The sequence below is a fragment of the Ambystoma mexicanum genome, chromosome 7q (genome assembly GCF_040938575.1).
Source record: "Ambystoma mexicanum isolate Mex_15411 chromosome 7q, UKY_AmexF1_1, whole genome shotgun sequence".
In the NCBI taxonomy this organism is placed as follows: domain Eukaryota; kingdom Metazoa; phylum Chordata; class Amphibia; order Caudata; family Ambystomatidae; genus Ambystoma; species Ambystoma mexicanum.
Genome location: NC_090941.1, coordinates 623,002,822 through 623,028,584, shown reverse-complemented (window position 1 = coordinate 623,028,584; position 25,763 = coordinate 623,002,822). Strand labels below are relative to the sequence as shown.

General features: G+C 48.1%; 1 protein-coding gene across 2 annotated transcripts in view; it reads left to right on the top strand.

Moving 5' to 3' along the window:
• KL (klotho) overlaps positions 1-25,763 on the top strand; it is a 386,312-nt gene that overhangs the window by 31,325 nt on the left and 329,224 nt on the right. The window contains exon 1 of one of the 2 annotated variants that reach the window (XM_069639278.1): positions 13,559-16,121. The exons of the other annotated variant lie outside the window; for it this stretch is intronic. Coding sequence (XP_069495379.1) covers positions 15,381-16,121 — 741 coding nt within the window. The 5' untranslated portion in view covers positions 13,559-15,380. Of the gene's footprint in view, positions 1-13,558; positions 16,122-25,763 lie in introns of those variants that run through there. 2 annotated transcript variants of the gene reach the window in all.

Genomic DNA, 25,763 nt, shown 5'->3' with positions numbered 1-25,763 from the left:
GCCTAATCAGGCTGAAACATGTCTGGGGATGTGTGTGGTCTCGTGCAGAAGCGATGTGACCTAGCAGTTCGGGCTGGATTGCCCCTTTTACAGTGTGATCAAGCCTGATTTGCATATGGTCTTTCCCCTTCTGTAGTGGCTTGACAGGCTGACAAACAATGGTCTGGAGGGTTGCCCAGACCTGTGTCAGTGTTTATGAATGATTTGACACCTTCCAGCCATCACCTTTCTGTTTTGCTTATTTGGTAAGTAACCCACATGTTTTTTGTTAGATGGGAGAGAGAGGGAAGAATGTGTTGCAGGACATAGTAATTGCAGTTTTTGTTTTATTTTAAAATGTAAACAGCAACATCAGCTCCATGACATCACCACTAGAAAAGGCCCAGTTTATTTATTTTTTTGGTCCTTTATAACCTCCTTAATGCTAGCCTCCTCCAGCTTCTAAGCACTGGAACTGGAACTGAACCCATGTTGCACTGCATCCTCTTGTTCCCAAAGCAAGTTTGTTCCCCCGAGCTATCCTTCCAAATATATATAAATATTTTCTTTTGCTTGAGGAAGCAACAGATGATTTATTTCACAGGCGAAGAGCAACTTCATGTACATTTATTATCTTACATTGCGTCTATCCACAGTGTACCTGTGACGCAGGTCTAGCAGATCTGGGCCAGATCACACAGTGCCCAGGCAGGATTGGTGGCAGATGTCACTCGGGCACACCCCTCTCATCACAGGCCCAGTGGCTCACTGGATGTGCAAAGCAGACAACGATAAACAGTGATGAGCTTTGCGTTCATGCTGTGCTGTCACTTAGTACTGCAGGCTGCTCTTCTCCATTCCCAGCTAGCTATATCTAGCCCCCATACCCTTCCTGTTGCTACAGTACTGGGTAAGAGCTGCACAGACAGCCCCGCCTCTGAACCCAACCATTCAGCCAGTCTTCACTAATGGACTGCCAACCTGTTAGTGATGGCGGCTACATGGATTTTCCTGCATTCCTGTTATTTCTCCAGCTAACCAGATCTAGATTCCAGATGAAAAAAGCTGAGAAACATTTAGCTACATTTACAACCACCTTTTTCAGTTGCAACACAGATATCTGCTCTTGGCACTGCCTCTTTGTCCATTGGCCCAGGGGTAGCAAGGACAGCGCTAGGAGTAGCAGAGGGGGAGCCAGGGGCAACCCCCAAATGACATCCCTGATACAATTATTTTCTAAACAAATAAATAATAATTTGTGTTATAGGCGCTATGTGCAGGATTCTTCCAGCTCATAAGCAATGTAAGAACAGGGCTGATTATTACCCCATTTTAAAGGCAGTCCATTTATCGGCCTTGGAAAGATGAAAGGCTAAGGTGGCAGGATTTAAACTTGCAAAGTGCAGGCTGCTCCCATGTCAGAAAGCCGTGCTGTGAGCTCTCCTCTTACGCCTTCTTTCAGTTAAGCGTCTTTGGGTTATTTCAACGGCGGTGTCTCGTTGGATGATGTGCAGTACTTGTGTGTGAAATTGCTTGTATGGGGTGCATTCATGTGGTATGGTCTTTATGTGTTTTTTCAGATATGTTTGTGGAGTGTATAGCCAACTGGCTTTCCCATGTCTTTCATTTCAGGTTGTGATACACTCAGCCTCCTGACTAGGCCTTTTTGGGGTGTTTTGTTGACCAGATAGGTATTGGCCCCCTCATCATTAAGAACTGTTAGGGAAGAGGGACTTGAATATGCTCACAAAATAGGGTGATGGTCATATGAAGGAGGACCGTACCGCGTGGTTTGGTTTGGCATGTCTCTGTGCCCTTTGCCCTTTTGGAGCTATGGGTACAGCACATGGATTGGGATGCAAATCCTCCTGAATTTTCACATGTCGCCTGCTGTTATGTAATATTGTTCAAGAAGCAACTGGCTAGTATTACTTTGCAGCCTACGGGTCGTGTGTACAGTAACATGGCACCCAAATCGATCCAGGCAACGGAAGCCTGAATTGAGCACAGCAAAGTTGGATTGCACCAGGCCTCTTGTCGCAATGTGTGGTGCCTCCTCTCTGCTGGGGTTGGGGGATTCCGGAAGTGTGCCAGGAGGAATGGTGAACGGAGGTATGTACTGGAATACACATGCACTAATGGATAGCTTTCTTTTTTGTGGACCTTCATGGTTTTCATGTGATTATTTGGGTATGTTGTGGGATGTATGTAATAGGTCCTAATCACCAAGCAGCCACATGTTGCCAAAGGTTCCAGATGTCGGAGCCTAATGCAGAGTTGACTGGTGGAGGGTGAAACTGCCATGCATGGACCCAGGATAAATTGCATCTACCTGCATGGTGCGCCCCATGGTGTCACCGATAACGTAGGCATTGATGGAAGGCCAGTTCTTTCTGTTGTTGTAGAGGTGTTCAATTTGGCAGGCTGGGTGCAGTGCTACATGGGCACAATTGATGGCCCCAAGGACCCTTGGAAAGTGTTCAATGCATAGAAGGCCTGTGCTACTCTATGCTTAGCCTGTATAGGCAAGGCATTGCTATGTGGTTGTGCAAGAAACGAATGATGTATTGTGCAGTTGATGTAGGCATGTAGATTGGGTGCGCTGTGAGAGGGCCTACTGTGATGGATGTGGTGTGCGAGAATGAGCTAGTTGCAAAGAAACGCAAGGCTGCTAGCACTTTCATGCATCCCAACTATTTACATCTGCAATAAAATGTGGCCTGCCTGCAGGGTATTGAAAACCAAGTTTCCCCAGAACCGCTGTCTCTGAAGGTAGTTCTGTGCAGTCCAAATGTTCTAGCCAGAGCGTGAATGGAATGCGGGGAGGGTGATCTCTGTGCTGCAAAGGCCTCCCAAACATTTACAACCAGCAGCCACCAACTTCAAACAACAAAGAGGTTAATAAAAACACAGTCCAGGAAGCTTTGGTCACATGCTGGCCATGAATGGCAAATGGCCTGGAAGAGGGGAGCTCATATTTGCACATATGAAGATTGCCCCTTAGTTTAGATGGACTATCACAATTGTTGCATTTTCTCAGAAGCCACAATGCACACTACCTATGTGTATGTTTAATTTTTTAGATAATTTCAAGGCAATTTGTTGAATTAAAATTGGCCACCTGCGACTTAGGGAAATGTAATGACAAGCTTAAATGTGTTTCTGGATGCTCTGGCTATGTCCCAATTTTCAGAATAGGCATGCAGGTGGAGGGTAAAATTAGGAATCTGGGGAGTAAATTGCATGTTCCTTACTATTATGCTTTTTGTACAAATGGCAGAAAATTGCCAAACGGCCATGCAACATGGTGCCGACCGCACTGTTCTTTTAATAAATTCCCCATGATTGGATTAAGCGGAATATATATATATATATATATATATATATATATATATATATATATATATATATTATAGCAGTTATTAGTAAATTGTGAAGTTTTGCACAGAACTAGTTTTTGTCAAAATGCTAACATGGGAAAAAAAGGGGATTTCAAATGGGAGTTGGCATATGTCTGTTCCAGACTCCTAAACCAATCCTTGGTGCGAACTCTTTCAGGGCATTGCCAAGTAGTAAGATCTTGATGGTGTCATCACTGGTATACAAAGTGGATGCACCATGAGAGAAGGGAGAGATGCCAAAAATGACCATCTGACAGCCGCAAGGAAACACCAAAAGCAGATTTAACTGAAAGTGCATCTGGGTGGAGCAATCTATTGCTGGGAATGTCTAAACGCTGACTGGGTCCTATGGCGAAGAGATGGAGGCCATCCTTGAGAGTGGAGCGACCCTTTCCCTTTATAGTACGGGGCGGGGGGGGCAAAACTGTGTAGATCCTAAGCCTATTTAACTAAAAATATTAATGTAATTAATGCCCCTATGCAGAACACCACAGGGTGATTTTTGTTCAGATTTGAAATTAACCAAGCTCATTCCCCATGTGCGTTGAACACTATAGGCTGTAATGTAATTGAGTAATCCTATTTTGCCTGTTAGCCTGAGTTCTTTGAGGAAGAGGCGTGTATTTGTCCCTAAGCTAAAACTAAAAAATCATCCTCATTTTACCGTCCAGCTTCCCCAACACAGTCCATTAAGTGGACAGGGGTCTGAAATCCAAAATTCTCAAATCGTCCCAATTTTTCGGAAATCGAAAATTCTCAAATCATCCCAATATTTTCTGTCCAGCTTCAACTGCTAAATCACCCTGTGTTTATTTTAAAGCAAAACTGTGGGTGAAATAATTGCCATGTGCATTTCTACAAATCTGTAAACCAAACTGTTAGCCTTTTAAGCGTGCAAGAAAATCGAAATTAAAAAGCAGTCATATGTAAATTGATTTTGTTCATTGACCAGTGTTGATTATTTATTTAATTGAAATCAGGAGAAAGTAAAGTATTGTGATTTGTGTTTTTCCCAACCAGCTTGTGTGATTTATTTATGTAACAAGAGGTTTAATTGTGAGCCACAAGAGGGTGGCCTCTCAATAATCTGCTACAATCAATACTATAATCCTGCATCAACCATCCCCGTCAGTATGGATTCGAGAATACCACTTTGCCTGACTCTGTCTGTGTGGGTAGCACAACATCATTCACTAAATGGCCCCTTTGATAGATTGTGAGTGAACTTGAAGCAGACACGCTTTCATTGACTTTTGTTTCTACTCTGGAGTTTCAGACATGTTGTTATATCCCGTTTTGCCTGCTTGCCTCTGTGTGAATGGAAACCTGTCTGACTGCTGCATGCCCTGATGTGGAATGTTCCGGAGTTGTCTACCGTCCAATGTTCGGCCTGTGTCAGTTGGTCAGTGTCAGCTACTGTCCCCTTGATGTTGGATGTCCGATGTCTCTGTCCATCACTGTTCCTCCTACCTCTCATATCCGTCCAATCTGCCTTCTCCTGTGTCGAACAATAGAGGACACATCACCTGGAACAACTACCCCGGTCATCATTTGGCCTCCCACCAAAACAATATAACACAGGCACTGCAATTGTTCACAGTGATTACAAATGATAGAAACGGTTTATATAACTACAAATGAATGCAGTGGACTAATGCATGCATTGCATGTATCAATCAGTATGTGGATATAAAGTTGGAGAATGCAAGCAACAGTAGTTTTCTGCTGCGATTGTTACATAGCACTAACCAGTGCAATGGCAACAGCAGAGGCCTTCAAAACAATACAGTCAACCTGATCTCATCCAATCAACAAAGAGACCAAGGGGAGAATGTAATGTGATTGGGTGGGGTAGCCAAGGTAGAGGTTGTGTGGTGCAACACATTTCACCTTGCAAATAATTGTTCAAATATGGGTAAAACATATTAAGGGAGGGTTAAATTAATTTTAGCAAAGTGCCCAACATATTGGATAATTATCCATTATTAAGTATTGTTGTGATGTGCTTGGTTAGTCTGGTGTGGTTTGTCATGTGATTTATGATGTCACCAGAGTGCCTGTGGAATGTTGATGAATGCTGAGTGGGAGAATGCTGTGATGAGAGTTCCATGTTGTGTCAGTTGAGCCCTCCCTCCCTGGGTGATGGGTGCCGGTGTTTCTTCTCTCTGTGTCTCTGTCTTAAGTCTTAATCCTGTAACTGTAACTGGATCACAAGAACTGAAGTAAACTTATATATTAACCTAAAGCTGCCTGGACTGAGCATTATAACAATGGCGACGAGGATTCCCTCAAAATCAAGAACCCATGGCAAAGGAAGATGAAGAGAAACTAAGTAAAGACATTAAGAAGTGAAGAAGAAAATGATTCAACACGCCTGCTGCGGGGGGTGCAGATTGAATCAGGACCTGAAGAAAACAGAGGACACCGCCCCAGAAACCGTAAGTCCCATCACCCAGGGTCCCGCGGGATAAGTCAGTAAGAAGCCATGACATGATCCCCATAGCGCAAGAGGAGCTGCAGGGAGAAAGCCCCATTGTAGTTTGGGACCCAGGAGGTTGTCAATAAAAGCCATGATGTTTTCACCATGGATCCCTTGGCATAAACTTAAAGGGTTCCATAGGAAATCAAAGATCCCAATGGGGTGGACTGGTAACAGGATGGTTGCCCATAGTAGTCATAATGGTGGATTCACTTGTCTATGAGCAACATGAATTGGGCTCCATGCTAAAGAGATCAGCACACAAACTGGAAAAAGTGTGCCTTCTTTGTAGAGGACTAGAAACTTATGACAAGCAAGAGCGTATTCTAGCCCTTAAGGCAGGAAAAGGCTTGCCGTGGAAGACGGCGAATGCATGTAACGCGATCGGCCGTTGGTAAGCAGGAGCTTCGAAGTGCTCTCTTGTTTCTGTAACAATGATGACGTCACCTCGCCATCTGAGGGTGTTGGCGAGGCTGTGGAACTTTGACTCCACAGTTGTTCATAGAATCGCCTGACGTGGAAGCAGGAAGTGCGAGGGGAAGGGAGCATTGAGTAAAGGACCAATTGATATGCACGCAACGTAATTACGTCACGTGTTTTCATTCAAAGCCTATCCATGTTTGCCGTAAAGAGGAAGCGCGGTTTCCACCGTTGGCGAGGTACTTGGAAGCGATCAATGCGAAAGGTGACTTTCCGAGGATGTTGCATGGGCGATGCCGCTTTGAGATGCGGCCAACAGCTGAGGGCGTACCAACGCAGATGGCGACATTTCGAGGATGTTGTGTATGGCGATGCCGCTCCGCTTCAAGTAGTGAGGCGTTTTGCAAGCGGCCAAAGGCTGAAGGCGTACCAACGCAGGTGTCGACATTTCGAGGATGTAGTGTATGGCGATGCCGCTCCGCTTAAAATACGGAGGCGTTTTGTAAGCGGCCAACATATGAGGTGACTTTTATAGCGCACAGTTTCCTTTAATTGGAGTATGAAAAGAAAAAAAAAAATTTTTGGTGTTAATGATTTTCTGTGTAGTAACACGTAGTTTTGGATTTAGTAATAGTGCGTTATTTAAGTACCTAGGATACAGGTATGGGTATGGATGCAATGCTATTTATGTGATCGTGCATTGCATAATATGTGGTGCTTAGAATAACCCCTTGAGGATTTACAGGTTTGTAGTGGCTGGAAATGCAGAGTGTATGAGCTTGGCTATGCTTGATGGTAGACTTAACCACAATTGAGGAAATTGCAGGTTGGTGTGCCAAGCGTCCTGGCACATGGATTTCCATTAGAGCCCTTCAAGGGCTGTGGACTCTTAGGTTTTAGAGCCAAATGGCTATGGACTCTTAGGCCGATATGAGTTGATGTTGGGTTTGTTATTTGCTTTGTTTTGCTTAAACCAACAACATGTATGGGTATGGGAAGCTAGGGAAAATGCAGAGTGTCATGGTTGGGCGATTAGTATGATTGGTGAGCAGTGATGTAGAATGTTAGGGACCTAACATTTTTCAAGGATTTGCAGGAAGGTGGTCTTCTGATTTGTTATATTGTGCATAGCTTAAGGCAATGCAATATGATGATATGAGTTGGAGTTGAAGCCCAGTTGAAGCCTAAGTGAACTGACTTATTTAATTTTTTGAGGATTTTCAGGAGTAAGTTGTTGCACAACAACATGGACTATTAGGCATACGTGACAGTCAAATCTAAGTGAAGGGAAACTGCATAAGCTAAATATAAAATGTTGGAGTTTAAGAAGAAAATGTAAATGACAATGAAAAAAAATTGTCATGTATATCCGTGCGCTTGAGGTATGGAAGTGAAGGCATGTCACTAGCATAAAATCTAGAAAGCGTATGGATGTATAAAAAAAAGATGAGTGGGTGCAACAAAATTTTTTGTACCAGAAGTTTTATGTACTAGGGATGTAGCGCGTCCCTTGGTATTAACGGTAGGAAGTTTCACTGTTTAGGTGAATTGATTAGGTGGTAGCGCCACTTAGAAGTGCACTCCATCAGTGTTTTAGTTGGCGAAGTTTAGGTCATGGAGATTGCGCTTTGAGATGCAACTAAAGAGAGGTAGCGCCTCAGTAAGTTGTAGTTGTGAAGTAAGAAGAATCCTGAGGGTAGCGCCTCGTCAGGAATTTTAAAATGGTGGTTAGTGAGAGTTGCACAAAGGTGAAGTAGTCTAGTCTAATATTTTGTTTGGAAGTAGTGCACTCTTTGAAGAGATGATTCTTATCTTAAAGGACAGTAAGCAGAAGACAGGTGAAGAGAATTGCTGGTAGGGGACGCCCTCTAGTAAATACCATATAAAGTTGAAGATGCTGTTCTAAGTGGAGAATCTCTGAGTGATTTGATTATATTTGTGCGTTGTGTGTTGATCCTGGCCATTTTTTTTCCTGGTCAGGGTTTATTATGGGACTGGATTGTACTGCCATTGAGAAGTGTGTTTGAGAGAACCATATGTTTTTGAGATGGTCTTGGAGTTGACTGGCCAGCATCTCCAAGCTGTTTGAGGAGCTTTACACCATGGTATGGTCAGGTTTGCTTGATTGGCTTGGTCCGCCTATATATATATATATATATATATGTATGCATATGTTTGTGTATTTCTGAGGCATGCCTGTTGCTGGTTGTGTGTGAGTGCGCTGTAGAATTTTACTGAACCTCTTATCTGTCTATGGTGATTTCGTTGTCATCCTGATGACTAGTATTGCGTCGGGGTGGCAAGTAGGTGCTTCAGGGTGGCAGCCTGAAGGCTCGCTTGTGGCGGGGGCGAGCAGAAGGACCAAAGTTATTTTGCGATGGATAATGATATTGTGGGTTAGGTATAGCCTTGGATCTGGGCTGGTTTGTGTCTAGTGTGGGAGACTAGAGTCTACTCGTGGCAGGGGTGGATGGGAGGTGATCAGTGCTGTATTGATGGTGTTTAAGAATGATAGGCGGAGTTCTGAAATTGCATAGTTGTGGGTTTTTCAAGTGAAACCTCCATTGCTCGTGGGTTGGATGAGACGTGCGTTGCCTTTGTGAAAATGTCTGATAGGAGGGAGATGTGTTGTGAAGCTTTTGTTGCAAGTGTGTTTTGTAAAGGGGAAGATGTGTTGTGATGTGCTTGGTTAGTCTGGTGTGGTTTGTCATGTGATTTATGATGTCACCAGAGTGCCTGTGGAATGTTGATGAATGCTGAGTGGGAGAATGCTGTGATGAGAGTTCCATGTTGTGTCAGTTGAGCCCTCCCTCCCTGGGTGATGGGTGCCGGTGTTTCTTCTCTCTGTGTCTCTGTCTTAAGTCTTAATCCTGTAACTGTAACTGGATCACAAGAACTGAAGTAAACTTATATATTAACCTAAAGCTGCCTGGACTGAGCATTATAACAAGTATCATGTAGGATTTTCTGTCAGCGTGAGAACTTCATACATCTCTCTTGGTGATATGAAGGAGCTTGATTATCCGACAGGACAAAATGCTGGTCTACTAACTTTTCAGGAAGTGTTTTGTTTCATAAAAGAACTGTTGCCATGGAGAGGACGTGAATGGTGCTGTAAGGGAAATTAGGGGAAAAAAGAACTACCCTGCCAATCAATGCAGCCCATTGTTAAGCTACACAACCTCTTTTGCCTTGAGATCTGTCCTCTGATGGGTGTCCTCTCACAATTGCTCGCTCCTGGTCTCAGAGATTGCTCCCATCCCCTGGTATGATCACCACTGCATTAAATTTAGCATCATGACCCCTAAGGGGGTTCCAAAAGGAACTACTCCTCTTCCTGCCGCTCTCTCGAGAAGTTCCTGCAAACTCACCAAGGAGAACATCATCCCCTTTCTCGCAGTACCAGCCCTCCTGCCGCCTTTCTCCAATGACCCTGAACTCCTTGCCTCCGCCTTCAATGTAGCCATCACCCAAGCTGTTGATAAAGTCGCCCCTCTCACCTTAAAAAAAACGAGAAAAAAAATCAAGCATTCCAATGCATGGTTCACCCAAGAACTAATGGAACTCCGTGCCAAAAAGAGGGCAGCATTCGCCACCTGGAAAAAACACCCTACGGATGCTTCCAAAGCAGCCTTCAAAGCCATCTCCAGAAATTACAAAACCTCTGTCACTCAGGCCAAGGCGGCATCCTTTAACACCAGAATGGCAAATGCAAAATCAGTGACGAGAGAAATCTTCTCCATTTTAAGGGAGCTCGAGTCTCCTGCTCCCCCCCACCCACCATACTAAAAGACACAGCATGGTGCAATAAGATTCAAACAGCCCTGCTGGACAAACTTGAAACATTGCATACCAAAATCCTAAACCACCAAAAAGCACTCTCTGACCTACTCTCCAAACCTCACAACACGGCACCTGCTACTATCCCAGAGAAGCCCACTCCAATGTTTAACTTCAGGGATATGAGTGAATCTGAGGTTTGTGCTCTCCTCAATTCCATCAAAGCCTCCAACTGTAAAGGCGATGCCTGTCCTGCTCAGGTCATCAAATACTGTGCATCTGCCCTCACCCCATTCATCACTGCCTTTATCAACTCCTCCTTCCAGACAAGCCGCGTCCCTACGACACTCAAAGGTGCCTTGGTCCGCCCGCTCCTGAAAAAAACGTCCCTCGACCCACTTGTCCGTGGGAACAACAGGCCTATTACCACTGTGCCGTTCCTACTAAAAATTCTGGACAAAGCAGCCTATCTGCAAGTCCAAGAATTCATCAAGAACAACCACCTCCTCGGTCTGCACCAATCCGGTTTTCGGCCTTGGCATGGCACGGAAACTGCCCTGCTTGATTTAAAAAATCAAATGGACAGTCTCAGGGACGTCGGCAAACCCACGCTCCTTCTCCTATTGAACCTTTCTGTTGCCTTCGATCTGGTGGATCATCAGACCTTATGTCACCACCTCTTCACCGCAGCCAACTTCTCTCCAAGCGCCTGTACCTGGATAACCTCCTTTCTACAGGACAGAGTCCCGAAGGTTTTCTCTGAATCTTCCTGTGCCAACCCAAGTCTCATCAAATGTGGGGTCCCGCAGGGCTCTTGTATTGCCCCCACACCATACAACCTTTTCACAAGGCCACTATTCAAAATTCTGGACTTTCTGGGCATCTCATACACCAACTATGCAGATGATACACAGGTATTGATCCCCCTCTTAGGTGACTACCAGACTGACCTTGACACCCTCAATGCCATCTACTCTACTATCCAATCCTGGATGGCAAAGAACTGGCTTTGTCTAAATAGTGAGAAGACAGAACTTCTATTAATCGGATCCTCAGGTACTCTAGGAAAACTGGGTAAGCAATACTCTTCCTTTACTATCGACAACATCCCTATTGCGGTCTCCAAAGTCATTAAGACTCTGGGTGTGTACATTGAACCTGACCTAACCATGAACAGGCAGGTCAATGCTGTCGCCTCTGCATCAGCTTACCTCTCCAAACTGCTTAACGCAGCTAGAACCTTCCTCTTCCAAGGAAACTGCCTCACTATTGCTAGGCCGATTATAGGTTCCCGGATTGACTACTGTAATGTAATGCACTCTTTGTAGGCAAAGCCTCCTGCAAAAACCTGGCCAAACCGCAACTAGCTCAAAACAACGCCCTGAGAGCCGCTACGGGCACCTCTAGACATGACCACATCTTGGAAATCAGGCGGAAGGTTCATTGGCTCCCCGTCAAGGAAAGGATTGTGTTCAAAACACTGGCCTTGACGCACAAATGCCTCCATGGGCTGGCACCACCCTACTTAGCCCACAGAATTATCCCCCCACACCACTTCCAGACCATCAAGAACGTCCTATGCCAACAGAATAACGGCGCCCATCACACACAAAGCGCGCTGGTGGCTCGAGCTTCCCCAACATGGCTGCCACCCACTGGAACGGTCTGCCACCAGAACTGCGACAGATTGACTCTCACGCAGCCTTCAGGAAAGCCATCAAGACTAGGCTCTTTGTATAACAGATCTGCCTGGCCCAGCCATATGTGGCTGCACTCACTGTATGCTTCCTTGTAATGTTTAATGTAACTGTTCACTATGTATTCGATCACTCTGCACTAAGTATTTTTGTGGGGCTGCATTACTATAACCCTGAATCATGCCTTCATCCATGTCCTTTAAAGCGCCTCAATGCCCGAGGGCTGCAGTGCGCTTTATAAATATAAATAAATAAACATTGAGGCTTCCAATGTGAGACCTCCCCACAGTTGTGCTGTCCTCCTCTGCAGGGGCGGCCCGGGAGGCCACTAGCGACCGATCAGTAAAGGACGCCCACCCATTACAACCATGTTCAATAATTCCTCTGCACACGGAACATTGGAAACACGTTTGCGCTCATAAACACTGCCACAACATAAGAAGACGTCTAAGCACACTGCTAGCACGACAGTGTCAGTGGTACATGGATGTATCTTCTTCAGGGGAGTTGCTAGGTCTGGAAAAGACCCGGGGCTACGCTGATGTCGGAACTGTTGGGACTGGGGGCTAGCTAGTCTTTTGGCTGTAGCTCCTGAGATTCCATCCGGGGCTACAACCAAAAGATCAGGGGCTATAGCTCCCTTAGCCCCCCCCTAGCAACACCCCTGATCTTCTTGCTGCGCATTTTCTCCACTACGCAACGACGAGTTGGGCCTGCCTGGACTCGAACACGGTCTGTGCAGAGTAGGCACTGATCCGAGACACGTGCAAGCAGTGGAGTGAGCTATCTGTCCCCATATGGCTGACCAATGTTTAACCGGATGGTCCCGGCGCATGGGCACTTTAAATGTGCTAATGTGTCCTTTTTTAATTGCTTTGACTTTGTTGATTGACGCAGCCGGCCGTGGCTTTCGCGGGAGGGGGGCAGGCTGTACCCACACAGGGGGGCATCCCTATCTCAGCACCAGAGCATCCCTGGTGCCCTTGATGGGGCCGACCCAGCGGGCGAATGCCCGAATAGATCAGTGTCCAAACCACCCCTGCTTTCCTGGTGCGAACTCGGGGTGGCAAAACGCCAGGCTACCTCCAACCAAAAAGGACTGATTTCCCGAACGAGCAAAGCAGACCGTAGCGATCAATAATTACGTATTTATGAATCGGGTCCGTACTATGACGAGTAGTTCTAAGTGGAGAATTGTGGCGCTGAATGCGTCTGGGCGATTACCGTCCAGCGCGGCCCACGGAGGCGGGGAGACGTGACGTTCTTGCCCAGCTAGTGATTTTCCGCCCCCAATTACCCGCGGTCCGCGTGCCAATGAGTGAGATGGGGGGAGAGGCGGATTTGCTGCAGACAGGGGAGGTCCCAGGTTGTCCTTGCGGTTCTGAAGGGGAGTGGGCTCTCCTGGTAACTCTTCCCCCGTTCCTCAACACGATGCATGATCTAAAGCACACGTCTGTGAAATGGAACGGTCAACATAACAGGCGGCGCGCGCAGTGGAGGACAAGGATTTATGATCTGCGCTAAATAAAGTGTGTTCTGCAAATACTGAAGAACCGCCAAAAGTGTGCGCGGTGTCAACCGGCAAGCACTCGCTGTCTTCAATCACACTCTCCATCGCAGTGGCCACTCTCCGCACACACTTCCCATGGGGCTATTTTAAGTGCATGGCGCACGTGCCAGTGAATATTTTCCAAGGCTTCGTTGCCGCCCTCCCGCGCTCAGATTTGAGATGTGAGGTAATAATTAAGCTGCCACTCTTAAGGACGGTGCTTCTGTGCCGGCAGTGCTTGGCCGCCAGTCCCTCATTCGGCTCTCGCATACCCGACTCTCGTACCTCGTACGCGGCCTCTTGCACCCCACCCACCAGGGGTGTTGCTGGGTCTGGAAAAGTTCCGGGGGTACACTAATGTCGGGGCTCAGGTCAAGCTAGCCTTTTGGCTAACGCCCCAGGACTATAGCCCCCTCGCCCCTCCTAGCAACGCCTCTGCCACCCACTATATACCTGCATCCTCGCTCTGAAAATACCTCGTGGGTAGAGTTGGGTCCATTTCAAAGGAACTCTTCCGTTACCTCACCTCAGCCTTTCACTTTCTACCTATTCGTCGGCATCATCAGCCGCCTCCCGGTGTCTGGACATAACCCCAAATTCTCTCCTTCTTCCCCTTCAAGACACATACGGCTCCCCCTCCTCAGTCCCTCAGTGGCCTCATTTAGAGTGTGGAGGGTAAAATCTGCCGGTTTTGCGCCGGCGGGAACAGGACTGTCTACAGATAGCGCTACACCAGCCAGCTACCTTGCGCATATTACACACCGGCAAACTCTTCTCCTCCGACCATAGTGCATTTCTCCCTCCGTAAGCACCCCTTCTTCCTCTCTGGGGCTATGATGCAGCCTCTTCTATGGTATGTAGGGTACTACCGTACCCCCACCACCCCTTCATCTCCCCTTCCCCGCCCTGAATCTGCGTCCCCTCCCGTCCCACTGACAGTCACATGGTTGCTTTCTCTGCCCTCTCTCGTTTCCCCGCTCGGAACCCTCTACTACTGCACAGTTTCCCCAGCTAACTTTCATAGGTTTCTTCTCTGCGTATTCAAGATAAGCCCCTGATTTTCAATGTAGTTTTCAATGGAATTTTCTTATTGAAAAACGCGTTTGTACATCATGCTCTTTTATTTACATGTTTTGTTGCCGTAATTTTTTAAATAACCCACACATACTCGTTATACCTAAAAATGAACTCATCTTTTTTACTTCTACTTTATTTCCACTTTCCTCGTCCTTCATTGGAGTTATCTTTACGTTTGTATTGCACTTCTTGTCTCTGAATGTACTCTGTTCTCTCAGGCGTGAGTGTAATCACCGGTCAGGCCCTCCCCGCCCTCCCATTGGCTCCGCTCCTGGTTCCGTCTACGCACTTAAATGCGGAGCCGAAAGCTTCGCCGGCGCCTTTATTTTCTTGCTCGTGCTGTCCCTCCTCCCCACGCTGCTGGCAAATGGCACTTGTAATCTATTAAATCCTTTTACACCCGCCCGGCTCACTCATAAATCTTAACTCCTCACCTCATAATGCTCTCCGCACAGAAGCGCCACACAAACATAAACACTTAACATCTCTCACAACTCTCCGAGTGCTCCTGCACAAACTTCCATGCCTCACTCGCACTTCCTAACGCACACACACACACACATCACTCGCCACCACATCCACCTTACCACAACTTTGCAACAAAATGAGCACCTCACAGACACAGGTCCTCACCAATCCTCAATTGAAAATAAAGTGAAGCAATTTGACCTTCCAACGCCAATCCTGGCCGCAGCGTCTGGTCTGCACCGTCTACCCAGACACTGATGCCTCTCTCCAGCTGGGGCACCTCAACGGACACACTCTAGCTGAGCACCCGCAAGATCGGCAGAGGAGGGCTCAAGACAACCCTTTTTCAGAACCACCTCAGGCTCCACGGATGAGTGACCGTGGCCAACCTCTAGCAGAGCTTGCTCAAGTTCCGCAAAGGAGGGCAGTCTTTAGCAGAGAGGACTCAGGCTCCGAGGAGGAGGGCTCACAGGTGGTGAGTCCCTTCCCCGTGCTGCATCTACACGCAGAAAGGATACCGGGAAGCCGCAATGCTGCACCGACCCTTTTGCATGTCACTGTTGGGATTTGTGGTGCTGATGTTGCCCAGATACCTGCATGGACACCCCGGGGACGGCCGTGGACTCTGGAAGAAGTTTGCTGAGCTTTCCGAACTTGCCTTCCCCGAGAACAACCTCTTCCTCTATGACACCTTCCCTCCGGGCTTCTTGTGGGGGGTGGGCACGGCAGCCCACCAGGTGGAGGGCAGTTGGCGGCAGAGCGGCAAGGGCATGTCGGTGTGGGACGCCTTCACGCACAACCACGGGTTGCCCAATGGGAATGTGGCCAGCGACAGCGTCAATAACGTGCTCAGGGATGTGGAGGCGCTGCAGGCACTGGGGGTGTCCCACTACCGCTTCTCGTTCTCCTGGGCCCGGCTCTTCCCAGATGGCACGGAGGGCAGCCTGAACATGGCGGGGCTGGGCTACTACCGCAAACTGCTGCAGAGGCTGCGGGAGATGCGTGTGATACCCGTTGTCACCCTCTACCACTGGGACCTGCCTCAGGCGCTGCAGGAGCGGTACGGCGGCTGGCCCAATGACACCCTGGTGGGCCTCTTCAAGAGCTATGCCCACTTCTGCTTCAGGACCTTTGGAAGGGATGTGAAGCACTGGATCACCATAGACAACCCCTACGTGGTGGCCTGGCATGGTTACGCCACTGGAAACCTGCCCCCTGGGGTCAGAGGAGGCCGCCAGCAGGGGTACAAGGCGGCACACAACCTCATCAAGGTAAGTGAGCCTCGGCGGGAAAGTGGGCATGGGGGTAATGTGGGAGGATCATGTGACTAGAAAGTGGGGAGTAAGGGTGTATGGCTGAGGAACAAGAGGGAGGCCAGGTGGGGTAGAGTGTTTAAAGTAGTATCTGACCAACATTGTATGCAATAGGGGCAAAAACAAAAGGGCTGTAGAGAAGAGTGAGGGACAGTGGAGAAAACTGACAGGGGTGTGAAGCCGGTGAGGTAACATCAGGTCTGAAAAGCTGCAGTGCAAGATGCGGACTGTGGTCCTGAGGTCGAAATGGTGACCAGGATGGTGGTAATACCTTCTCTTGAATGAAGTGCGCGTCATAGTGGAGAAGGCCGCCACACTGAGGAGAAGCGTGAGGAACAGGGAAGGTATTGACAGAGCTTGGAAGAATGCCATGGGACGGGTGGAGTAATATTGGTCCTGAGAAGAAGGGAGAGAAAGAAAAGGTGGGACTGAAGAAAATCATGTGGATCTGGTGAGGAAATTGTGGGCATGAGGAGAAGGGTGTTGAAATAAGGGAGGCAACAGTGGGTCTGCGGATAAGGTAGAGGAACAGAGGATACAACTGATACTGAACAGGCATGGAAGCAGGGGGTGCAAGATGCATAAAGGAGTCCTGAGGCAAAGCACTGAGGACCACAATTGCAGCAATACTGTCTCAAAGACTAAACCGTGGCGAAAGCATCCACGCCGAAGAGAAGGATGAGGAACAGGTGGTAACATTAGTGTGGGGCTGAGAAGATGGCTGGAGAAGAGTCAAGGCCATCAGGGTCACGGGTGGAGAAGAAGTGAATCAACAGTGGGGATGACGAGAAGTGTTTGGGACAAGTGAATGAACGGTGGGGCTGAGGAGAAGTGTTTGGGACCAGCGAATGAACGGTGGGGCTGAGGAGAAGTGTTTGGGACAAGTGAATGAACGGTGGGGCTGAGGAGAAGTGTTTGGGACCAGCGAATGAACGGTGGGGCTGAGGAGAAGTGTTTGGGACAAGTGAATGAACGGTGGGGCTGAGGAGAAGTGTTTGGGACCAGCGAATGAACGGTGGGGCTGAGGAGAAGTGTTTGGGACAAGTGAATGAACGGTGGGGCTGAGGAGAAGTGTTTGGGACCAGCGAATGAACGGTGGGGCTGAGGAGAAGTGTTTGGGACCAGTGAATGAACGGTGGGGCTGAGGAGAAGTGTTTGGGACCAGCGAATGAACGGTGGGGCTGAGGAGAAGTGTTTGGGACAAGTGAATGAACGGTGGGGCTGAGGAGAAGTGTTTGGGACCAGCGAATGAACGGTGGGGCTGAGGAGAAGTGTTTGGGACAAGTGAATGAACGGTGGGGCTGAGGAGAAGTGTTTGGGACAAGTGAATGAACGGTGAGCCTGAGGATGCAGAGAAGGATCTGGGATGCAGTAAAGTGGGGGAATGCGTGCGCAAATGGCAGGGTTCAGTGGGCAGAGGCGTTGCTAGAGAGGGCGGAGGGGGCTATAGCCCCAGGTCTTTTGGATGTAGCCCCAGATAGAAGCTCAGATGCTACAACCAAAAGGCTACCTAGCCGCGGGTCCCGTCAATCCCGACATTAGCTTAGCCCAGGATCTTTGTCAGAACTAGCAACACCCCTGGGCAGGGGCAAAGGGTTGAGGAACAGGCATGGCATAGTACCCATGAGAAGATGCGCGTACAAAAGAGGAGAACGCTGTTCTGACTGAAAAGAGAGATGAGACACAGAGGATACTCGTGGAGGGGGGCACAGTGGGCCTTGGAAGAGGTCTGTGTAAAACGTGAGGGGGGAGCACAGTCAGACAGCGAGACATGTAACCGGGTAGGTGGGTAGAACACTTGAAACGCATTATTATATATGTGCATGCAATAGATGTGCCCAGCAACACAAATGTCACGTGCCTAATAACCTGAATATTCACACGAGACGGAATCAGCCAAGTGCTCCAGCCACTGGCTATCTTGCACTGACAGGCAGGGGTGTTGCTAGGGATGGAAAAGACCCGGGGCTACGCTAATGTCGGGACTCGGGGCTAGCTAGCCTTTTGGTTATGGCTCCTGAGATTCTATCCAGGGCTACAACCAAAAGACCAGGGGCTAGTCCCCACTTACGGCCACCCCCCCACCCCCCACTAGCAACGCCTTTGCTGACAGGACCGTTCAACAATGGCCAAGGCTTCTCTTGCTCTTTATGATCAGAGCAAAACTGCTCGGCACCTGCGCACATGTGTGTGATTCGGCCCAAGAGTGCAGCAGCGCAATCGAAGGTTTCAGCCGCATATGAAGGGGAAGTGCCAGTGGGAAGCAGGCGGCCGAGGCTTAGGAAAGACTGTGTGTCATGGTGCAGAGGGGTCATCCGATGCAAGTCTTCCCGAATGACAGGACACCGTCGTGGGTTTTCGGTGACTTGGGAAAATGTGATTCCATTGCACTCAAGTTACCCAGCGATGCACTCTGCAGTCTAACACACCCACTAGTAAGAGAAGCACCACTCTAGGTGCAGGAAAGCCGCCAGCAACAGTTTCCCTGTCTGAAAGCTGTACCCCCCCACTGTGTGGAAAGGGACATTCCATCGTGGCAGGATCCATTGGATTGATTCCATCGCATTTCTCCGCAAATGTATGTGGGGGTTAAGGTAATAATAAAGGTAGGGGGAACGTGGGGGTAGAGTTGCAGGGGGAGATCCCCCACATACATTTTGCAGGTATAATGTCCTATATATAAAAAAAATAATTAGATGAATTCTCCCACGATGAAAAATTCTCGATGGAATCACACAGCATCCCTACTGTGACGTCATGGAAGAGGATTATGGAATTCAGTATCAAATGCTGACATCACAGCAGGAGACAGCATTTTCTCTGTCAGATATTTTCCTTCTCCTTTTTGGGTTGCTGTGATTTATCTGGTAATTTAGTTTTGGTTAATAGGCGGTACTAAAGCGCTGCCTAGATGCTGAAACTATTGCATTGGAGTACAGCTAGGACCGAGAGATGTGAGGAGGGACACACAACTGGTGGGTGTTGTTTGGTATTTACACACCCACTGACTGCTCGTGGTCATGCTAATCCCTATGGCCATCACCACCCACTACCTACCCACCCACTGCCAAAAACAGATTCTCCTGAGAACTCTTTGAACGGTATCCAGTAAAATGCCACCAACAAAAATTTAGACAGTGAAGAAAAATTATGGTGAGAAAGTCTTTGCAACGAAAAAATTACCAAGAAAAAGTTATAAAAAAAATGTAGCCGAAAAGTAGTCTAAAATGCAGTGCTGTTAAGGTAAGCATTAGGATTAAAGGGATGGTCTAGTAAAAATTTTTATTTAAAAAATAGATAGGCCACATAAAAAAAAATATACTAGCATTCTCCGTTTTAAAACTTCCTATGTAAAATTTTGAGCTATTCAAGCTCAAAATTCGAAAAAGCAAGCACAGGGGCGCAGCCATTTTGTGCCCTCCTGTGCTGGCTTTTGCTTTTGCGGCACTAATGAAGGAAAAGCCAGCCAACTGTAGTAAACAAAGTCTACCGCTGGGTGGCTTTCCCTTCATTAGTGCCGGGACTCGGAGGACGCGGACCGGAGACCAGAGCAGGAAAGCTGCAGCTGAATCTCGGTAAGTGCTATTTATTTTTTTTACAAAAAATAAGCACTAGCTGCGGTTTTTTTTCTAAGTTTTCCGGGCTGGAGGAGCCCGGAAAACTTAGAAATAAAACCGCAGCTTTAAAAACGTTGTATTTATGTTTGCAGTCACTTTTGAAGCGTTATTGTGTTGGAAAACGCTGCGGTTTTAAAACCGCAGCGTTTTCCAACACAACCGCGTTGTCTGTTTACCATTTGGGGCTCTCGGGCTCCCCACGGGGAGCTCGAGAGCCCCAAATGGAAAAGCAGATTCAGGCAGACACAACGCGGCATTGCGGAAAACAACCGCGTTGTGTCTGCCTGAATCTGCTTTCCATTTGGTGCTCTCGGGCTCCCCACGGTTTTAAAACCGCAGCGTTTTCCAACACAATAACGTTGTATTTATGTTTGCGGTCGCTTCAAAAGCGACCGCAAACATAAATACGTTTTTAAAGCTGCGGTTTTATTTCTAAGTTTTTCGGGCTCCTCCAGCCCGGAAAACTTAGAAAAAAAACCGCAGCTAGTGCTTATTTTTTGTAAAAAAAATAAATAGCACTTACCGAGATTCAGCTGCAGCTTTCCTGCTCTGGTCTCCGGTCCGCGTCCTCCGAGTCCCGGCACTAATGAAGGGAAAGCCACCCAGCGGTAGACTTTGTTTACTACAGTTGGCTGGCTTATCCTTCATTAGTGCCGCAAAAGCAAAAGCCAGCACAGGAGGGCTTCCATTTCACAAAATGGCTGCGCCCCTGAGCTTGCTTTTTCGAATTTTGAGCTTGAATAGCTCAAAATTTTACATAGGAAGTTTTAAAACGGAGGATGCTAGTATATTTTTTTTTATGTGGCCTATCTATTTTTTAAATAAAAAATTTTACTAGACCATCCCTTTAAGGATGTGGTGGAGGGCATGTGTTTGGTGATGTAGTGTTGGGATATGGGTTAGGTTTAGACTAAGGCTAAGGGTTAGTGTTAGAGTAAAAATCTGGGTTCCGATTAGGGTAAAAGACACCAAAAATGCAGTGCTGTTAGGGGAAAGGTCGGGATTAAGGAGGTTTTAAAGGATTTGCGATTGTCTGTTTGAGGGTTACAATAGTGGGTTGGCAATGGCTAGGGTTTAGGGTTAGAGTAAGATTTTGGTTAGAATTAGGGTAAGGGTTAGGATAAGGGTGTTTGTGGGGGGCTGGTGTTGTGGGGGGGGGGTTTTTTGGTGGTATTTCAGCAGTAAATCTGCCAACATACCACACAATGGATTTACTGTTACCGCTACTTGGTCTGGTGCAATTACCGCCAGATTACAAGTGGTGGTAAGTGGTAGTAGTCCCCATTTATTGGAGTCCATAGGAATCCATAGGAATTTTGGCAGAATTACCACTGTTGTTAATTCCACCAGCAGTAATTCTGCCAATTTGGTCATTTTTTGACGGTTAAGAAGAGGACTTACCTCAAGCATTCTGCTGGAGGTTTTTTCTGCCACCTTACCTCTGAACTAGTAATTCGGTGGTGCGGTAATATGACGGTAATGCAGTGGTAATGCTGTCACCACTGCATTACCACTGTTTTTGGCTGCACATCTGAAATCATAATGATGCCCTTAGTGTAGATTAAGGGTCAGGGTAAGTGTTAGGGTGTCAGTAGGTGATAGGTTAAGGCTTGCATTGACAGAGTAGGGGTTTTGTTTACAGCTAGAGAAAGGGATGGGGATGGGGCAGATGGGTGAATTTGGGGTAGGTTGAGGTTTAGTATAAACCGAGGGGTTAGGGTGGAGTAAGTGTTAGAGTTGGGGTTAGGGTAAAGGTAAGATTAGCATGAGAGCGCGTGTTCAGGTAAGGGCGTTCAATGTCGTGGAGGGCAGGCCTAGTGATGGGGGCTGGAGTTAGGGCAAGATCATTTTCCAATTATTTAGAGTTTTCTATTGAGTTGCATGCAAATACGATGTTTGAGAACGCTTAGAGTTAGGGAAAGCCTAATTGTTAGAGGGAAGTATATGGGTTGTGGTTAGCGGTAGGGAAAGGGCTAGTGATAGGGTTAGGTGATGTTGGGGGGGCTGGTGATTGCCTGCCTTACATAGGGAGTTGGGTCATTGTTGTGGTATAGCCTTGTACTTTTGTGTGTTTAAAAACAGCGTTTCTGGCAACCTTATTACTGGCAACATTTTCTAACTTTACATTGCTTTTAGAAAATGAGGAGATTTTGAAAACCACTTTTTTGCTGACTACTTTTTCAAACGGCTACATTTTTTTTCTGGTGCCATTTTCACATAGCTCTTTCTAGCATTAACATCAAACGTTGGCATTCTATAGTTAGTTCTAAGAGTCTGCTGAGAGTAAATGGCACAATTGCAGCTATAGATGCTTTAAGGGTGTAATAAAAATGTCTAACCTATGTGTGCCTTCAGTCACTTGATTCTTATCTGGTCCTTGCACTGCAATTCTGTTAAAAACAAGCTTTGACAAAGCCAACAGTTTTGACTTGCATATAGATATTAGATAGACATTTGCTAGCATATGCCGAGGTAATCACACCAGTTTACCACTCAATGGGCCTCATTACGAGTATGGAGGTAGCCATGGTGCTATTAGCGCCATGGCTGCCTCCATACCGGGCTCCAATACCGGGTTCCTGCAATGAGGACTTACCGGGTCATTCCGACATTGGAGGACCCAGTAATTCCTCCTTGCAGGAACACATCCCCATTCAAGCCCCCTAGGGCGCAATGGGAATGGGGAGGGAGCTAATAATGGGCACGTTAATAACGGCCCGTTATTAGCTCTCTCTTCCCCTCGTGGGACCCGCTAAGGACGCCTGGTTTTACCAGGCGTCCTTACAGGGTCCCGCAAAGGGAACCTCGTAATTGCGCATCCCGTAATGAAGGGTGCCGGTCCCGTACCGGCACCCTTCATTATGGGAGCGCAAGCCTCGTAATGAGGCCCAATGGCTTCTTATGGCCTGTTAGTACCATTATGGCAATGCCTGGCAAATTCCTTGCCCATCACGAAAGCCCAAACTGTTGGGCTTGACCATGCTTGTTTAATGTTGTAAACATTCCCTCATGCTTCCCCTCTCCACCCTTTGCAATGCTGCACCATGGGTGTAGCACGCCCCACAGTTTGAAGACCACTGTTCTAGACACTGGGGATACAACATCGCAGAGGACTGGGCGATTGTGTGATAAAACGCACAAGATGGCTGTGGAGGGCTAGTCGGTTGTACGACAGGAGACAGATGGCGACTGCAAAGGCCTAGTCAGTTATACCAAAGGGCTGTGTGGGACTGGCTGTGTGTATGAAAGTTAGATACTGAAGAGTGTGAGAGGAGTGAAGAGGAAGACCAGGGCTTTAAATGGGCTGGGGCTAGCCAGGGCAGAGCCCCAGCAGTCTGCACAAAATGTTTCTGAGATGGGTGCTACCGGGGCTCCGTAAAGTCCTGTGGTAGCCCGAGCCGATGAGTCCGATAGGGGCCAAGGCCTTTTTTTCTAAAGCCCGAACCTCCAGTTTATGCTTGATAGCTTCAGGCTTTAGGAAAAAAGTCCTTTTCTTTCATAATGGTGGTGCTGGCCAGGACCAGGCATCCCTTTAACTAAGAGATACACAGGGGCTGGCACCACCATTATGGTAGAACAGGCTAAGAGATGCCTAGTGGGGATCGGTGCCACAATGAAGGAAGATAAGGTGTGGCACCTAACTCCGCCAGCATCCCTTAAGGTAAGAAATGCAGGGATTCTCACCTTCGCACCCCCAGTGAGAAGGTAATGATCGCATCAAAGGGACGCCTGTTGTGGGTCAGTAGCACTTACCTAAGCTGCCTGCCGCCCTATAGGCCATACTCCTTTTAGGCCATGCCCCCTTACAGAGCTCCCCCCAATTGTGCAAGCCAAAAAACATTAAGAACTAAGGACTCGCGGATTGTATGATAAGGAGCATTGAAGTTGTGAGGGGCTTGTCTTTGATATGATAGGGAACCAAGTTGGCTGTGAAAGTATAGGTCATTGTATGATGGGGTTGAAGGGACTGTGGAGGACTGTTATGTAATATGATAGCGGATCCAGGGGGGCTGTGGAGAACACGCTAGTTATACGATGAGGACATGGGAAGTCTTTGGGTGACTGGTCTGATGTTTGAGAGGGACAGAGCCTGTTGTGGTCTAACTCTGTTATAGACAGACACGGGCTGCAGGGATATGGCCTGTCACATGAGAGTGGACGGTCTGGTTGCACGGCTGGCCGCACAGGTGCCTGAGGAGTCACGCTCTGGGACACGCTACAGCACACAGTGCACTTTGACTGGCCACATTATAGGCAACACGTGGAGTGGTGGAGGATGGCCTTTTAACTGGTAGGGGTCCATTGGGGCAGTGGTGGACTGGTCGTATAGTTGGTAGGGTGCACATGGGGCTGTGGTGCACATGGGGCTGTGGTGACCGGTCGTATAGTTGTTAGGGTGCACATGGGGCTGTGTTGGACTGGTCCTACAGTAGGTAGGGTGCATAAATGGCTGTGGTGGACTGGCCATATAGTTAGTAGGGGCACATGGGGGGTGTGGTGGACTGGTCGTGTAGTTGGTAGGGGGCACATGGGGCCGTGTTGGACTGGTCATATAGTTAGTAGGGGCACATGGGGGTGTGGTGGACTGGTCGTGTAGTTGGTAGGAGGCACATGGGGCCGTGTTGGACTGGTCCTATAGTAGGTAGGGGGCACATGGGGCCGTGTTGGACTGGTCACATAGTTAGTCGGGGCACATGGGGGTGTGGTGGACTGGTCGTATAGTTAGTAGGGGGTATATGGGTCGTGTTGGACTGGTCCTATTGTAGGTAGGGGGCACATGGGGGTGTGGTGGACTGGTCATATAGTTAGTAGGGGCACATGGAGGTGTGGTGGACTGGTCGTGTAGTTAGTAGGGGCACATGGGGCTGTGATTGACTGGTTGTATAGTTGGTAGGGTGCACATGGGGCTGTGATGGACTGGCCCTACAGTTGGTAGGGGGCACATGGGGCTGTGGTGGACTGACCATATAGTTAGTAGGGGCACATGGGGGTGTGGTGGACTGGTCGTGTAGTTAGTAGGGGGTACATAGGTCGTGTTGGACTGGTCCTATTGTAGGTAGGGGGCACATGGGGGTGTGGTGGACTGGCCATATAGTTAGTAGGGGCACATAAGGGTGTGGTGGACTGGTCGTGTAGTTAGTAGGGGGTACATGGGTCGTGTTGGACTTGTCCTATAGTAGGTAGGGGGTACATGGGTCGTGTTGGACTGGTCGTATACTTTGTAGGGGTACATGGGGGTGTGGTGGACTGGTCGTGTATTTGGTAGGGGGCACATGGGGCCGTGTTGGACTGGTCGTATGTTTGGTGGACATCATCGAAGGCTGTGGAGGACTGGTTGGTTGAGTGCAAGGTGCACGTGAGGCTGCAGTGGTCTGTCTTGTAAGACGGGGAGAGGGTCATATTGAAGGCTAGTTGATTGCATCAGAGGGAACACGTGGGGGTGTGGCTGCACAGGGAAAATGGTGGTCTATCTCGTGTATGAAGGGGCAGAGAGGGAAGTGGCACACAGGTGACGCATGTCGGCTGCCAGGGGAAGAGACTATTCTCATCGGGGCATGTCCCCACTGCAGGTGCCATCAGTTAGCTAGGGGGTGCAGTGGGAAGTGCTCGATACCTGTCCTGGTTCTGCCACCACTGCCGAGCGAGCCCTGGCACTGCACACTTCCAGGAACCCCCTCAGCAGCGCGGTAAGCCGAAAATCCATCTTTAAGGAGCCCGCTTGCAGAGACTTGTCCGTTTTTAATTGCATAGTCGAAGTTTAGTCACATTGGGGTCAGGCAACAGTATCAGGGAAACCCGTATGGAAGGGCGCGTGGCTCAATGTCCTGGAAACTGGCTCAGGAGAAAATGAACACGCAGGGTGGCAAGATTCGGACAGCTTCTAAGTTAGCGGCATTACACAGGGACGGTGTAAATCTAACTCCGTGGGTTTACAATGGGGGGTAGATTTGACTGTTTAGAGCTGAACTAGTATTCATGGGTT